At 34.8% G+C, this 18,046-nt stretch overlaps 1 protein-coding gene across 1 annotated transcript; it reads right to left on the bottom strand.

Annotated features, from left to right (window-relative positions):
- Positions 1 to 11,783: 11,783 nt before the first annotated feature.
- Positions 11,784 to 15,276, bottom strand: LOC133796740 (pentatricopeptide repeat-containing protein At2g46050, mitochondrial). The gene is made up of 2 exons (XM_062234386.1): positions 12,986 to 15,276; positions 11,784 to 12,075 (listed from the first exon to the last, which is right to left on the bottom strand). Exon 1 carries the CDS (start codon positions 15,111 to 15,113, stop codon positions 13,092 to 13,094), a length of 2,022 nt encoding a protein of 673 aa, XP_062090370.1. The 5' UTR covers positions 15,114 to 15,276; the 3' UTR covers positions 11,784 to 12,075; positions 12,986 to 13,091.
- Between the last annotated feature and the right edge of the window lie 2,770 nt (positions 15,277 to 18,046).

Below are 18,046 nucleotides of genomic sequence, written 5' to 3'. Positions count from 1 at the left end.
TTCGATGCTCTGCACTGAAATTTGATGAAAACTTTTGAGGTTCGTATCTTTTCACTCAAATATCTGTTTTAGATGATTTTTTTTTTAATTTTGGTAATTTTTTTGAGATCTACAGGATTAAATCATGTAAAATCTTAAGATTATTATGCATAACATACAATTTTGATAATTACATTTTAAATTGTTAAAACATAAAAAAATGAATAGAGAGATTTGATGGGATGTTTCAATGGTGATGGAAGGTGGTGGCGCCAATGGAGAAGACGGTGATAATGTCGACGATAGCGTAGGGAGGTGGTGCTCTGCTACCGTTAATAGGTTGTGGTGGTGGTGGTGCCGTCATGGTAGAGAATGAGAGAATAGTTGAGAGATACTTTAGAGAGAGAAATAGTTTGTTAATGATAGGGGCAATTGTGTCTAAATTTTACTAATGGACATAATTTTGGGATAATTAATTATGTAGGCATATTTAAAAATTATGATATATGTTAATATGTGATATTTCCTACTTAGATTATAAAAAAGTAATGATATTTCACACTGGATTACTTTCGTAATGGACAAAAATTAAATTAATTAATAAAAGGAGCAGTTGGGTAACAGCATGTCGTTTTGTTCACAATTATATATATTGTTTATTGCAAAATATTTACTCAATAAAAAATAATAAATACAGCAACGGTCGTTGGCGGGAGACCGCTATGAGTCCCGGTCATGCCACGTGTCTGGACAAACCAAGGTGGGTCCCATACTTTAGGTGGTTTTATTGACATCCTGGTGGTAAATTACGTCAAAATTCACGCGCAATTATTGTGAAGCCTTCTCCACATTTGGAAATTCTTCTCTCTAGGTGCAATACATTTGAAAATGCCTTCGTTTTTTCTATTTTGAAATTGTTCTAGTTTTTTTTTCAGTAAATATATATATAAAGAGGAAAAGTTTTACTTTAAGCCCTATTGGGAGGGCTCTTACTGTTTACAACTCGTGAACAGTTTTCAGCGCGATTTTTTTTTATGACTATGTATATTGTAGCTATTTAGAGTATCTGCAAATTTTCAGAAAACTCCGAATAGTTTACGGTACCAAAAACTAGGTTCAAACATGTTGTTACACGTGTGACTAATTTTTTTTATGCGCGTGGAAAACATGTTTGACCTAGTTTTCGGTACTGTAAACTATTCGAAATTTTCTGAAAATTTATTGGATGCTCTAAATAGCTACAATATACTCGGTCATAAAAAAAAATCGCGCCGAAAACTATTCATGGATCGAGAAATACTAAGAGTCTTACCTACAGGGCTTAAAGTGAATTCCTGGAAAAAAAAATTATCATATATATATTCAAATGATTTTTCGATGAGGTTATCTCTAGTAAAAAATAGTAGAATGGTACTCTTTTTTTTCTTTTTTGAAAAAGAAGAGTAGTTGAATTCTATATCATATTAATTATTAATAAAATTACATTATTATAGGATTTACAGATGTAAAATTTTAAATTATATCCATATACATAAAAAAATCATATTCAATCATACAAAATTATTGGACCAATCCCAAAAGAGACTACATCATATCCATTATTATACATATCTTTATTTGTCAAATTCTCATTGTTAGTATTATTCTTAATAAAAAATTATTGCATTTGTTTGACAAATTGAGTTGAACTACCGAATTTTCAGACAAGTTAATTATATATATATATATATATATATCAATCAATAATAAATTTGTATTAATTAAAGGCATTCAAAGGAGCAGCTTCCCCTAATTTTTTTATTATTACACTTTTAATGTTTATTTTTAAGAGATATTTGCGGTGAAATAATAAGTTTATTATGTTTATAGCACTTAAGTATTCAATTTATTTTTTTAGCGATGACAGTACCTACGGTTAATATTTTGGTACAGTTTAGTACAACTGTCAATTCTTACCGTTAAGTTTGATTGTGACACGAATGTGAAAGTACCCAATTAAATAGATATTTGAGGCAAAAGTACCAAAATAAAGGAATATTTGTGGCGAAAGTACCAAATTTAAGAGATATTTACGACAAAAGTACCAAAGTTATAGTGGCAGACTTAATAGCGAAACAAACAGATACACTAAAACATAGACGGGAGGTACTTTCGCCGCCAAAAAAATAACTTAAGTACTTAAGTGCTACAAACACAATAATTTAAATATTTTTGCCCAAAATATCTCTATTTTTAATACAATTTAGTTAATTTTGTATAACTTTTAAAATTATATTTTTTTATTTACTTTTTTTTTGCCATTAAATATTAATATTTGCATCCTCATATATATATATATATATATACTATTGTGCTTTAAATATATTTTTACAAATATATATTGTGTATATTTAATACAATTATTTAAATTTTTGTATTTGATAAAAAAAAATTGTGGGTGACTGATGAAAGAAATTGAAAAAAATTATAGTCATCGGCATATATATCTTCTAAGTGATTACTATAAAGTACAATGTGGAAATTTTTTCCATTATAATATTTTTTAAATGGGATGTGTTAGGTTTTGTGACTTGTTTGGAATTTTATAATATTAGAAAGTTTTTATTAGGGTTTTTTTTATTGATTATTGTAGCTGGCTTGGTATATCTATGAAAATTGATTTTACTCTATAAACATTATCTTTTTGTAATGAACTATGTCTAATTGAACAATTTATGGATATTTCCCTTAACTTTCAAAAAAGAAAAAAAAATAATACTCCTTAGTTAGGAGTTTTAAAGGGAAATTTGATAAATCAAGCTTACATTAGCTTAATAATTAAAATTTGAACCAAAATTAACCACCATATGATACAAATGCTCATCTTTCATTTAATACCAAAAATACCCCTCTCATAACAAAATCCCATACCTTTCCTCTCTAAAATCTTGCAAGAAAGATACACATGGGTAAGTGATTTTCTTTGATTCTTGTTGTTGTTGGTTATTTTTATGATTTAGAATGCTGTTTAGATGTTGGATCTGTAGTTTGTTGGTATTTTTTGCTGTTTTTTGGGTAAAAATCGTGGTCTGTGAAAATCTGCGTTTTTTTAGGTTCCTTGAGTTTTTTCTAAATGCCCGATAGTGTCCGATAGAGACCCGATTCAGGAACGATAGTTGTTGACTTTCAAGGTTAGGGATGAGGTCCGATGGCCACCCGTTGCTTGCCCGATATATTTGTTTACCTGATGGTCATTAAGGTTCGATGGCTACCCGATGGTTGCCCGATAATTATTTTCAATCTACACACCCTTTTGAAGTACAATAAAGGATCGATAATAGTCCAATATATGCCCGATAGTTGTTATAAAGTTAATGCGAACATATTAGTACGATTGCACACGATGGTACCCGATAAGGGCCCGATGCTTGCCCGATAGTACGATGGTACACGATAGTGATAAAAAAAACTTAAATAAAAACCGTACCTTTCGGCTTTTCCCCTGCCCATTTCCCGTTCCCTCCCAAAATTCTTCACTCCCACAAAACCATCGAGCAACATAACTACTCTCACCCGACGCCTCTCTCTCCCTCACCCACCCTCACCCGACGCTTCTCTCTCCCTCACCCGACTGTCGGAAAAACCCCCACCGGAGACGAAGAAAAACCAAGCCCCAACCCCCACCGGAGACGAAGAAAAACCACCCCCACCGGAGACGAAGAAAAACCAAGCCTCACCGGAGAAGAAAAACCGACACCCCATTACGCAAAAATGTCTAGGGTATGTGTTTTTTTCAATTTCTTTTCCATTGGAAAATGTTATAGTATGTATTGTTGAATTTGACTGTGTGAAATCTGACTGTGTGAAATCTGATAAACCGTAAAATTTTGAAAAAAAATTCTGGGTTTTTTAGAGGTACGATAGGGTACGATAGTGGGTCGATAGGGGTACGATAGTATTTGCGTTTCTCATAACTTCATGTTGAAGATGAGTGTACGATAGTGGTATGATAGTGGTTCGACGTTGGTACGATAGTTTTGTGTTTTCTGATAACTTGAGGTTGAAGATGGAGGTACGATAGGGTACGATGTTAGGTACGATGTGTGCCCGATGGTGGGAACAAATGGTTGTGTTGTTATAATCCGATGGTGTACGATGTGAGGTACGATTGTGCACGATAATGTTATAGTTCCAGTTTTTCATTGGTGTCCGATATGGTGCGATAGTGTCCGATAGTTGCTCGATAGTATATTGCAAAATATAAAATTTGATGTTTTTTTTTGTTATTCTATTTAATTGGGTATTTATTTGTTTTATGCAGAACTTAAGACCTCCACAACTGATAGTTCCAGTAGAGGAACATTTTACGGGACGTATCATTTGGCGCGGCAGTTGGTACTTTCCAAAGATTAAAGCAAAATTTATACAGTGTGGTTTATTGGATAGGGTGAAGGAATCCCCTTTCAAACAGTTCTTCATGGCGGAACCATTAAATTTTTCTGGTGCCTTAGTCCATCAGCTGTTGTTGCACAAATTCAGAGGGGAGAAGACTGACGAAGTCCAGTTTTATATTGGGAAAAAAAGATGTAGATTTAGCCAATTGGAGTTCGCTTTAGTTACTGGTTTAAATTTTGAGGCCGGACCGTCTGAAGCTGAGATTAAAGCGAAGACCACTTCGGATCGGTTGATTCTTGAGTACTTCAATGGTCATTCCCCAGTGAGTATAGGGAAACTGCGCAGAACTTTTGAGAGTTGTCAAATAGTTGATGATGTGTACAAGATGAGTTTGTGCTTATTAGTTTATGGTGTTTTGAAAGGTCGTGAGGAGAAGTTGATGGTTTGGACTGACATGCTGAAGATGGTAGACGACGTTGACTTCTTTTTCCAGTACCCGTGGGGAAGATATCATACCAGAAGTTGTTACAAACTTGTCAAAAAGACTTTGTTGAAATGAAGAAGCATTTACAGAAGAAGATTGAGAAATGAAAGACTCAGAAGGAGGCCAAGTACTCTATTTATGGGTATGCTGCAGCATTGCAGTATTGGGCTTTTGAGTCCATCATTGAGTTGAGTCAGGATTATGCTGTGAGATTGGGCCAAGGCATTCCAAGAATGATCAACTGGCAGAGCAAGGAGAAAGTAGAGATACACAAAGAGCAACTTATTAAGTTGTTTGCCAAAAAGGTGAGCTTTTACTTTACTTTTGAATGTTCTATATTATTTTCTAGATATGCAATTTTATGGGTACTGCACGATAGGAATACGATAGGGTACGATTTGAGTACGATTATGGGGTTATTTTGTGGTTTTTTGTCAACTGTTTGAAAATTGGCTAAGGGGTACGATTTGGTACGATGATGGTCCGATGGGGGTACGATATGCATTCTTTATTAATGTAGTTGTAGAGGTACGATATTGGTACGATGTTGTACGATGATGGTACGATAGTTAGCAAGTAATTCTCACTTACGGGTACGATATTGTTATGTTATGGGTACGATAATTGCATGATATGGGTACGATATGGTACGATTGGGGTACGACAATTACTTATTTTTTATATTGTTTTGCTTTCCAATTTAAATATGCATTGTATTTTGTGGCAGTTGACAGTATACCCCTACCTGTGTGCCCGACCTGCTGAAGAACAGTATGTGAGGACCCTTACAGACAATGAAGCCCCATTGTATGTGGACATGGGGTTAGAGGAATTAGAGGTGGGTCCCGATGGACAGCCTACACAGGAAGCCTTACAGAGCCAGGCTGAAAAGCTTGCTGAAAAGTTAGCTGAACAAGCAAAAGCAGCAAATATTTTTAAGGAGGTTCCACCAGCTCAACCTGAGGCACCTGAGGTTCCCCCATCAACACCTCATGCCAGCACCTCCTCCCAAGCTGAGCAACCGGGCTACTCTATGATTTTGGCCAGGTTGGAAAAGGTTGAAGGGCAACAAAGTGTCCTTATTAAAGGTCAGTCCGAGATCTTAGGTCAATTGCAGAAGCTGATGACAATGATGGAAGATCTTAGTAGGCCAGCTCCAGATCCACACCCTCAGTCCACTGAAGAAGGCCCTCAGTCCACTGAAGAAGGCCCTCAGTCTCCTGTAGATGAAGACATTCTCCCTAACGATTACAGACCTGATGATGTAGATGATCACATTTTTCGCACACCAAAGGATATGCAAATTACTGTAATCGGAGATACTGAAGATTCTGAAGTACAATTCTTAAACATAGCTCCACCAGCACCGGAGAAGAGGAGAGAAAGAAAGAGGCCTAGGTGGTTCGATGAGTACACTGCAATGAGGAAAAGGAATAAGAAATCGAAGACAGCAGTGAATGTGGATCCATTGAGGGTTGTTGATGGTAAATTACTTATGACCTTTCATAAGTGGTTGCTTGGCACCATTGGGAATAAATATCTGAGGGAATGCTTCTCAGGGATACACGATGCTGCTTGGTTCCTGAAACTGCATACTCCGAGGACATGGCTTTCTGACTCTGTAAGTTTTCTATAACTTCATAATTAAATAATGTTGAAAATTTATTTAAATGTTTCTATATGTAGTGGTACGATATAGGTACGATTGGTGTACGATGGTAGTACGATAATTATAAGTGTCAAATTATAAATTGTTTATATGTCAATGGTACGATTGTGGTACGATATTAGCACGATAGGGGTGCGATATAATTTGTTAAGTAGTTACTATTACCATCGTGATTTTAGAATTTGTAGTGGGACGATATAGGTACGATGGTAGTACGATAATGTACGATGGTGGTACGACAGTGGGACGCTAGTGGGTACGATGTTGTATAATACTAGTTTTTGCCATAAAGGTACGATGATGGTACGATATTAGCACGATATGGGTACGATAGAAGGTTTTATTGTTGTTATTTTGTTACTATATTCATGTACGATTGTGGTACGATTATGGTACGATTGGGGTACGATAGTTACTATATTCATGTCTGATAGTTTTTTGTTTATTTATTTTGGTACGATAATGTGGTTACTGACTTAATTTTCCTTTAATGTAGCATTTAGATGTAGCATTCCATCTCATGAGGAGGCGTCTAGAATTTTATCCTAACATGTACCCTCAGAAATGTGTTGTTATGCCTACAATTTTTCCCGAATCATTGAAGGCTCAGTGGGACGCTTTTCCAGGTTCTGACTACTCTAGATTTAGTTGGGATGACAGTATATTGGACCTGGTTAGGGGTGATGCAGTCCAGTTCTTACCGAGTTGGAAGAACAAGGAGTTCATTTATTTTGCCCTCTTCTTGAAAGACCAATTGCATTGGGTAGCTGTAGAGGCAGACCTGAATGGGTGGATGCTCAACATCTTTGACTCCAGTATTGGATCAATTTTCGAAAATGATTTGATCAGCTTGATGGTTGACTGGTGTACCATTTTCCCGTCGGTCTTGCGACAGTCCGGTTTATTTGAGAACCATGACGTTATACTCGCTCCTCAGTTGACAGCATCAGAGAGTCAGGTCAGACCCTTCGATTGGAAACTCACTCCACGTGAATTCGTACCGCAAACAAAATCCAGGTGAACTTTATTAAATATCACATATTAATTATTATTTCTTAATGACAAAATTTATTAAATTATTGTTTATTTTCTAATGCAGTGGCGATTGCAGATGTTACGTAATTGAGCATATTGAACATAAGCTTCTACAACTACCATTTGATAATGTAACTGACAATAATATGAAACTTTTTAGGCAAAGGTGGTGTGTAGACTTATTCTACCAAAACTTATGTTGAATGGTCTTAATTTTTTTGAATTGTATAATTTTTTTGATTGCTCTTTTTGTAATTACTACATTTTAATGTGCTTAATCTTTGCATCGTACTATCGTCGATCACTATCGTACTCTATCGTACCCTCACAAATTTTACGAAACTGTACTGAAACAATACCATCGTACCATTATCGGACCAATATCGTACATTATCGTACCCTAATGTCGTACATTAACTATCGTACTACATCGAGCAACGTCGTACCATATTGTAAGATACATTTAAATAATCATACAACAAACAATATCGTGCATTGTCGTACCGACATCGTGCACTATCGAACCAACACTGGATTATTACATATTTAAGAGTTTCATAATGGAGAAAAAAACAGAAAATAACCTGCAAAATCCAGCACATAACAAATATTACTAGTTCAAGCAGAAATAAAACATAATAGGTCAACTAGAATACAAACAAAACAATTTAACATCGGTACTTGCAAGACGCTTTGTTGTGCCCTTTACCACCACACTTGCTACAACATCGTTGTATCACAACCTTGTCTCCATTAGAAGGATATCGATTTTTCCTAATTCGTTCGACCTTTTGCTTCTTCGGTCGGCCTACAGGTTTCTTCTTAATCGGTACTCCAACTTGGATGTTCTTAATGTCTTCAGGCAATTCCCAATCATCCTCATCACCAACTGGCATAATTGTCCCCTCATATGTGTTCTTCCAACTCTCTCTTGTGTAATATTGAGAGCACAATGCGTACATGCTAATATTTCGTTCTTGAGCAGCAGCACATGCATGTGGACAAGGAATCTTCATGATTTGGAATAGGCCGCAACTGTATGTTCGTGCCTCCAAATCAACTATACCACCGCTCTGAACTGCTCCTCCGGGGTGGACATTAAATGTATAAGGTCCAGCTCTGTCGACGCTTAAGAACCGAGATTCCTCAAATTGACATGACAAGTCCCCCTCCATAACTGGTGATAGAGTCGTGCTACACTTTTCAGCGTTTTCCTTTCGAGTAGCAAACCATGTTTGAATAGTAAACCTGATGAATTCAACAAAAGCAGTGATCGGGAAGGCTCTTGCGTCCTTAGTTTTGCTGTTGAAACTTTCAGCCCAATTACTTGTCATTACATTGTAACGGTCCCCTGGAAAGTACGCACGAACCCATCTTTAAAATCCAATGCCCTCAAGATATAGTGCAACTCGAACATCCATTGCTTTTATCTTCTCAAATTCTCTTTCAAAATCTGTCTTCTTATACGAGTATGCACAACTGTAAATATGATCCGTGAAGCAATCAGTCTTGAACTTGCTAGCCACGTTCATAATAATGTGGTGGTAGCATGCGTCATGGGGTGAATCAGGGAAGACAAGTTCCAAAGCATGAACAATGCTTTGATGCCTATCCGATACGAATGCTAAGTTCTCAACATCACCAATCGCTTGTTTCAACTTCCTCATGAAATAGGTCCAAGAGTCGTGGTTCTCACTGTCAACTATTGCGAAAGCAATCGGAAATATGTGGCTGTCTGAATCCAATGCCACGACACACAACATTTGGCCACCATACCTAGTTTTCAAGAAGGACCCATCAATACATATAACAGGTCGACAAAACTTGAATCCCCGCCTACAAGCACCTAGAGAAAAAAAGCAATACTTGAAGCGACCCTCGTCTACCTTGAAATCAGTAATGGAATCGAGATTGTTCAACTGCAGCATGTGCAAGTACCCAGGTAACTTCGAATATGAAGCTTCAGGCGTACCCCTAACTATGTGGAGTGCTTTCTCTCTGCATCTCCAAGCCTTCTCATAACTCATTTCGATCTCGAAAGAATTCTTCATATCTTCTCTTATTTTGGAGGCTAAATAATCTGAACCGTTAACTGAGAATTTATCCTTGATCAGTTCGGCAACTACCAAAGGTGATGCTTGACGGTTATCTTTTTTTCGAACATCGAGGGAACATGTGTGTACATTTTCAAATGCTGTCACCTCGAACATGTTAGAAAGTTGCTTCTTCTTCCCTCTTAACCTCCACCCACAATCAGGATCCTTGCATGTAATGTACCAAACATCAGTACCATACTTCTTAACTATAAAGTCGAATCCCTTCTTCATTGCAAACAAGCCAGCAACCTTCTTTAAATGTTCCTTGTCTCTGAAAAACTTTCCTAAATGAATCTCCCCGCCCGATGTGCCACCCATAGATATATAGTGACTATTATCCTCAATGTCTTCTCTTGTAAACATCTGAGCTTTGAATTTACTATAATATGTCAAAGAAGAGAATAGATCACTAAATTCTCTAGCATCATTTGTTCCGTCTGGACGACTACTACTAGTACCAGGTGTTTGGCGATCTTCTCTACGGGGTCTACTTCTACATGTTGTTTGCCTCGGTATTTGGTACGACAGTGGACTCAGGCTCAAAGCTTGAGAACGGACCTCTGTTTCTTGGTTGTCTCTTACATCTTCATTGCAATCAAAATCAGCATCAGGTTCAGGATAATCAAGAAAATCGTCATTGCCCTCAAAATCATTTTCAGGGTCAGGACAATCAGGAAAATCATCATGAAATGGCATCTGTGCTACATGATCAACTGTCGGTACGAAAGGGTTTGATTCAAGTACAGCAGTGGCTACTAGCACCTCCGGATTTGTTTCTGGAACATAAGTCCCAACCTCACTACGAGTATCCTTAACAGTACTTGGTGGAGGATTACGATCAACAATGATATTCTTCTCCACCAAAGTCACAAAAAGGGGAAAAAATTCATCTGGCTTCTTCAAAAGCATTGACAAATATAAGCTTACACCCTTGTCATTCCTTATAAGTTCAGCCGATACATTAACCCTTTCATGTACTTATAATTCACTTCTAATTTCAGGTCATACTGCACTTTGTCAACCTCCAGCTCTGAGTACAAAAGTTCAACAAGTTGTGAGTAAGTTATGTCATTCTCCAACTCGAACGTTAAATTTTTGGCTCCATTAAAAACCCAATCTCTACCTTCACGCTCCCAAACACCATTATACATTAAGTACGCGAACAAAGTTGACCCTATCATGTACAAAGAAAAAAAAAATCAGTAAATGGCAACAAAATGTCGAAATTTAGTTCATATTTTTTGGCATCGTACTAGTATCGGCCCATATCGGGCGGTATCGGGCAATGTTTTATTTATGTTTTTGATCACTTAAAACACTAATATCGGGCAAGTATCGGGTAACATCGTGTACCATCATACTATTAGGCCCGCAGTAACTTAATAATAACAATCGGGCACATATCGGACTACTATCGATCCATTATCGTACTCAAAAGGGGGTATAGATTTAAAATAATAATCGGGCAACCATCGGGTAGCCATCGTACCTTTATAACAATCGGGTAACCAAACTATCGGGCAACCATCGGGTTGCCATCGGACCTTCATCCCTAACCTTGAAACTCAACAACTATCGTGCCTGTATCGGGCCTATATCGGACACTATCGGGCATTTAGAAAAAAACTCAGGGAACCCAAGAAAACGCAGATTTTCACATAACACGATTTTCACCCAAAAAAACAGCCAAAAATACCAACAAACTACAGATCCAACATCTAAACAGCATTATGAATCATAAAAGCAACCAACAACAACAAGAATCAAAGAAAATCACTTACCCATTTAATCTCTTCACTATGAGCAAAAATAACACAAAGCTTGGTGTTTCTCCTCAAACAATCCACAATGTCCGAATGTGTATCTTTCTTGCAAGATTTTAGTATAAAAATCTTGTGTGTAAAACGTATGGTGAAGAGAGAGTGAGAGAGAATGTATGGTGAAGAGAAGTATGGTGAAGAGAGGTAGAGAGGAAGAGGGAGAATAGAGAGGAAAGGTGTTACGAGAGGGGTATTTTTGGTATTAAATGAAAGATGAGCATTGATATCATATGGTGGTTAACTTTGGTTCAAATTTTAATTATTAAGCTAATATAAGCATGATTTATCAAATTTCCCGTTTTAAATATACTAAAGTAGAAAAAAATACACACTTGCATTTACTTAGGAAGATATTACTTATAATCTTACATTTCCTACCACAGAGAAAGAGCTAGGCAAAAACCCTTTTATTACAAGTTAATCAAACTGCAAACCTGTGGTTAGGGAACAAAGTGTCAACCTTTAAATCAAAATAATTAGTACTACAGTTAGGTGAAAATTGACAGAACTCTCAGTCTCAGGTTGGTAGATTGTTTGCCAGAGTTTTAAGGGAATTCTTCCAGTCAACTTCTGCTTGAATACAAAGAAAGGGAGTGGATAGTAGAAAACAATGCAGTCCTGACATTAGCAATAAAAAAATTACAACATAAGTTTTTTTTTTTAAAAAAAAAAAAAGAAACCCCCATATGATCTGCAGACTAGTGAAAGAGACTACGGTTTCTTTAGAGAGTTATTTATCCCCATCAAAGTTTGTTTACTAATCCGTGATTAAAAAACACGAAGAGAAAAAGAGTTTGAGGAGGAATGAAAAAGAGTTATCAAAACTCATTAATGGATAACAATTGAATACACTCTTCAAATTTTCATTTTCATTTGGTCCATTACTTATCGGTCAACATGGCCTTTATGTTGTTAATTGAGAGTTTCAATTTGGTTGTTACATTGTCTGTGAGCATACCATGATTTTCAAGTGAATACAGATTAAGAAAAGAGATAACAGTTCCCTTGGATCAGATCTGTCACATTTGATAGACATAGTTTTTTTTTCTTAATCTGTATTCTCTTAAAAATAATGGTATGCTCATAGACAATGTTTGTAAGACCGAAAATCCTAGCAAATTGCTAACTGAGTTCATCAGAATACCTAGTGAGTGGAGGGTGACCCAGCACAATTGGTCAAACATTTCATGAGAACATTGTACAGAGGAATTTAGGAAACAAAGACAAATAAAGCTTGTAAGGCCATCTGCAGGCTTCATCATGCATGTTCTTCAAGGTTGGTTTTATTTGGCAGAATTTCAATTCCATATCTCCTTATACATGTTTATGCATGACATCAATAACAAATAACTGTTATAGAAACCTCAACAGAGATTTTATATATGTATTTAAATATATGCTAAAAGGAATATGCAGACAAGCAGTGTGAATTTATCTCCTATGAATTCAGTGTTCAGTGATAATTTTATAAAAAATAAAATAAAAAATTGAACTCTAAAGTATTTGTAAAAGCATACTGAATCTTTACCTCACAAAAGTGACAAGCCAAAATGAGAAGCTGGTCAGCGGTCAATCATCAAAGAAACCATCAATTAAAGTCCAAAATTCTATCTTATCTCAATCTGCCAGAGCAATTAGATTGCATATTCTTCCAGAAGAGTTTTTGAAGTTTCTGCAATTATTACCTCTTCCTTGATTAACCAACATAACAATCCTAGCATGTCATACACCTCTACAGCCTTTGAATGAGCTTGGTCTCTTGAAGCAAATGTATGGACCTCACCAGCAACCTCCACCCAGCTAAAACCTGGAGATTTAAGATCACAATTTCTCCTCATCATTTTACGAATATTTGCCACATCAGTCCAACAACCTTTGGAAGAATAGATGTTAGACATGATAGTGTAATTCATTGGAACATTTGGTTCTAATGCAAAAAGCTTTTCTGCAGCCCATTCTGCCAATCTTAAATTTCCATGGATTTTGCATGCTCCAAGGAAGGCTCCCAGCGCATTTTTCTCAGCTTCATTTGGAATCCAACTCAAAATATTCAAGGCCTCATCAAGAAGGCCAGCTCGTCCAACAAGGTCAACTAGACAGGTATAATGTTCTGAATCTGGTAGTATTTGATACTTTTTAGTCATCATCTCATAGTACTGATAACCTTTATCTATTAGCCCTCCATGGCTACAGGCAGAAAGAACCCCAAGAAAAGTGATTCTATCAGGAATCAATCCACAAGTCAACATTTTCTCAAAACACTCCATCGCTTCTTCAGCAAGGCCATGGAATGCATAGGCACAGATAATTGACGTCCATGTAAAGAGGTTACGCTCTTCAGCCAAACTAAAACACAGAAATGCACCAACAATGTTGCCGCACTTGGAGTAAGCATTTATCATTGCATTCACAGTTGACAGAAACGAATGAAACCCAAATTTAATTGAAAGTGCATGAATTTGCATAAGTTCAGTACTTACACCTGCATTACTGCATGAGCTAAAAATACTAGACAGGGTTAATTCATCTTGAGAAAAGCCATCTTGAAGCATTTGTCGGAAGAGTTTGATAGCTTTCTTACTGTCTCCATGCTGTCCATATCCCACTATCATGGTGTTCCAAGATACTCTGTTTCTAATGGCCATTGTATCGAAAACCTTGCGAGCATCAACTATGTTTTCATTCTTTGAATACATGTCAATGAGTGCAGTGGCAACTAAAACATCCAAATCAAAAGACTTTCTGATAACAATCCCGTGAATCTGCTTTCCCAGTTGACATGATCCTGGAGTACCGCATAAATTAATCAGGCTACTGAAGGTGAACTCATCCCCCTTGACATTTTCTGACTGCATAAAATTAAAGACCTGAATAGCTCCATTGGTAAAACAATTTGAAGCATAACAATAAACCATCACATTCCACAAAACCAAATCTTTGAACAAGACATAATCAAAAGCGTGCCTTGCATCTTCAACAAAACCACATTTTGCATACCAATCAACAATAGCAGTACCAACAAAACAATTAGAACCAAATCCTAGTTTCACAATAAAACAGTGCAACTGTAAACCAGTTTGAACATCATGCAATACAATGCATGAACGGAGCAAAATATTGAATGTTATATCATCTGGGCGACCCATTTCGAGCAACATTCTCTTAAAATAAACAAAACCCAATAATGAACTGGACTTGCATTTACTTCTTTCGTCAACGACCCCACTTATCACTGTATTCCATGCTACAACACTTCTAACAGTCATTTCCCCAAACACCTTATGTGCATTATGAAGCTCCTTGCATCTAACGTAAACATTCAATATCTGATTCTGCAAATAAAGATTATATAATCCCAATTTAACCACATGACCATGTAATTGTTTTCCTTCGCATATAAAACCCATTTTCGCCGAAATTTTGAGGGCGTTGGAGCAAAGAGAATGAGCAGAGTGAGGTTCATGGAACTGGGTTGAGTCGGGAACTGATAATAAGGCTCTGAGTCGACTAAGTGGGCGAGATGTGAGATAAGATGGGTCGGTCTGTTTTGAGGCATTTGAGATTGTTTTATTGGAAATGGGAGAAGTTGGCGGGAAAGGCAACTGTCGTTTGAAATGGACGGTCGAGATTGAAGATGAACGGCATTTAAATAGCATGGAATTGCTCTCAGAATCGACACTAATCTGCGGATCAGAGTATAGTTAATTGCCTAGCCTCTTTCATAACGAACTAGACTAAAAAATATTTATTTTAAAATTTTTAAGACATTTTATTTTTAATTTCAAATACTCAACTTATATCTCATAAAAAAATTCCACCACTTGCTAAAAACAAATATATTAAAAAATGATGAAAATAGAAGTTGTTAAAATATAAATGGGTATTTGCGCCATAACCCCAAAAGTTGAGACAAATCCCTCACTTAAAAATTTTAGTAGCAAAACTCCTTCAGGTAATAGTTTGTTGTAAGTTACACATTTTAGGTGTTAAATGAGATGCAAACAAGTTAAGTACTTATTTATTTTACATATACTTGACAATACTTTATTGGGACACGTCAAAAAAATAATTAAATAATAAATTTAATTAATAAAAAATAGAAAAGATAAATTTTAATTTTTTGTTTAATTTTAATTATGTATTATTATTTTAAAACATTAAAATATTAGAAAAAATAATTAAAATACTAAAACAACTTCAAATAAAAAAATTAAGAACTTTTTTTTTTAAAAAAATTAAGTTTTGAAGGGAATAAATTTAAAAACTTTTTTCAAATTAATATTTGAAAAAGTTTTTGAATTTATATTTTGTATTTTAAGTTTTGTTTTAGTGTTTTAATTATTTTTTTCTATTATTTTAATGTTTTAAAATAATAATAATACATAATTAAAATTAAACAAAACTTTAAATTGAAAAGGGGTTTTAAATTTATTTTTTCTATTTTAAGTTTTGTTTTAGTGTTTTAATTATTTTTTTTATTAATTTAATGTTTTAAAATAATAATAATACATAATTAAAATTAACAAAACTTAAAATTGAAAAAAGTTTTTAAATTTATTTTTTCCTATTTCTTTATTAATTAACTTTATTATTTTTAAAAAAATAATTATTTTTTGACATGTGGTCCTATAAATGTTGTCACGTGTATCTTAATTAAAACTTAGCTTGCTTACATGACATTTAACACCTAAAAAGATGTAACTTGCACCAAACCACCAATGAAAAGAGATTTTGCCACAAATTTTTTTTATTAGGGGTTTTGTTGTAAATAACTCAAATATAAATAAAACTCTAATTTGACGTGAATTTTGGAATAAAAGAAATAGAGATTTTGTGTAAAATTTGTTCTATTTTCATCTTAACATTTTTTTTTATAATTTCTTGTAAAAACTTAATAGATTTAAGATTTTTTAAAAAAAAAATATTTAAGATTTATATTCATCTAATACTAAGAATATTCACACATTATATACAAAAATTATACAAAGGATTTAATTCACCGAACTGAATTTGACATAGAATTTTGTGATATCCATTTCTAGATGTTGTTTATAGAAAGTTTTTTACAATAATAAAATAAAAGGATATTTGCAATGACAATACTCAATGTTTGAGATTTGTAATCGGCATAGACTCAATTTTTTTTTTCTAGAGGTAAAGTACCCAAAGTCAATAAAATAATAATTTTGTTCCTTTCTGTCCATTACATTACGTTAGTGTTGACTGGACCACCATGGCTTACCTGATGATTGATTGTAACACCCAACATTTTCATAATAGATTTTTATTATAAATCAGAGTTTCAATACATAAAATGTACAATGTTATAAAAATAAGAAATAGTAATGGAAAAATAGTGTTTAAAACATGATTTTATGTTATTAACGAGAATAGAGAGAGAGAAACTTGAGTAGTCAAGTATTGGACCCAAATATCAGACCCAAATATCATATAATTTTAATTGAGGATTTTAATAAAATTAAGAAAGTTTGCTAAATGACTTATTTGAAAAGAATTTTAATATTTTGTGGTCCAAATGTAATTTTGAAAAAAAAGGGAAAATGTCTCAACCTTAATTTCATGTTGTTCCTCTCTCTCTCCTCATAATTTCTTCATTTCTTTCTCTTTCTTTTTCCTTCCCTTTCTCTCTCTTATTTTCTCTCACGTGCATCGTCTGCCCGACCACCGAAGATCCACTAGCGGTCACCACATATAACCACGTGCCGGACCGTTGGATTCAGAGGCCTCCGAACTATCGACCACGTGGGAATTTCAATGGCACTCGCTAATTAAACACCTCAACCGGTCGATTTAAGTTCTACCACCGCGTGAATTCAAAGTTGCGATTCAGCCACCTCGGGCATCTGTTTGCCGATTCGTCGCCGCCATCGTGTTCCTTGTGTTGTGGTCTTCAAAACCCAATAAATTGTTCCCACATCTATTATAGTTGGGTGGTGGGCCCACCACGAGCCACCGCGATCCACCGTAGATCGACGGTCGAAACTTAGTGTTCGAGGTTCCGGAGTTCGTTTTGAGCTTCAGAAAATCATCGTTTGACTTGTTGTGGAACCCAATCTTTGTGGTATAATTTCTGTGACCTATATTGTGATTAATTAGAATATTTTTTATTATGTTTATTTATTGTATATATTTATATATTTTTGATGTACTGAATATTTTCTATAATTATACTAGCTGTCTGCGATTATATGTATTTTTTATACAGGTGTTGATTTTGGGTTTGTCCATTTTATAGCCGTTGTGCTGCCCAATTTGATAGAAAATAATAGACAATTAATAAATATTTAATTTATTTTTTATTAATATGAAAATTATTATGATTAATTAATTTTAATTATTATTGTTATTATTTTGTTAAGTAAATCAATAATATAGTTTCATGTATATATATATATATGAAAAGTGTGATTTATAATAAATCTATTATTTAACAATTATTATTGTATATTAATATTTGAATATTAAAATAATATCAAAATATTAGTTTCTTATAGTGTTTACCGAGTTTTTCGGAAACCTTAATAATAGAAGATTAGAGAGCTTAGAAGAAAGGATTTAAGGAGTAAAG

Source organism: Humulus lupulus, chromosome 8, assembly GCF_963169125.1.
Source record: "Humulus lupulus chromosome 8, drHumLupu1.1, whole genome shotgun sequence".
In the NCBI taxonomy this organism is placed as follows: Eukaryota; Viridiplantae; Streptophyta; class Magnoliopsida; order Rosales; family Cannabaceae; genus Humulus; species Humulus lupulus.
The sequence above is the reverse complement of the archived record's forward strand: the minus strand, read 5'-3'. Positions and strand labels throughout refer to the sequence as shown.

Excerpts from the sequence above, each read along its gene's own strand:
- LOC133796740 (XM_062234386.1), bottom strand. The coding sequence starts at position 15,113 with ATGCTATTTAAATGCCGTTCATCTTCAATCTCGACCGTCCATTTCAAA.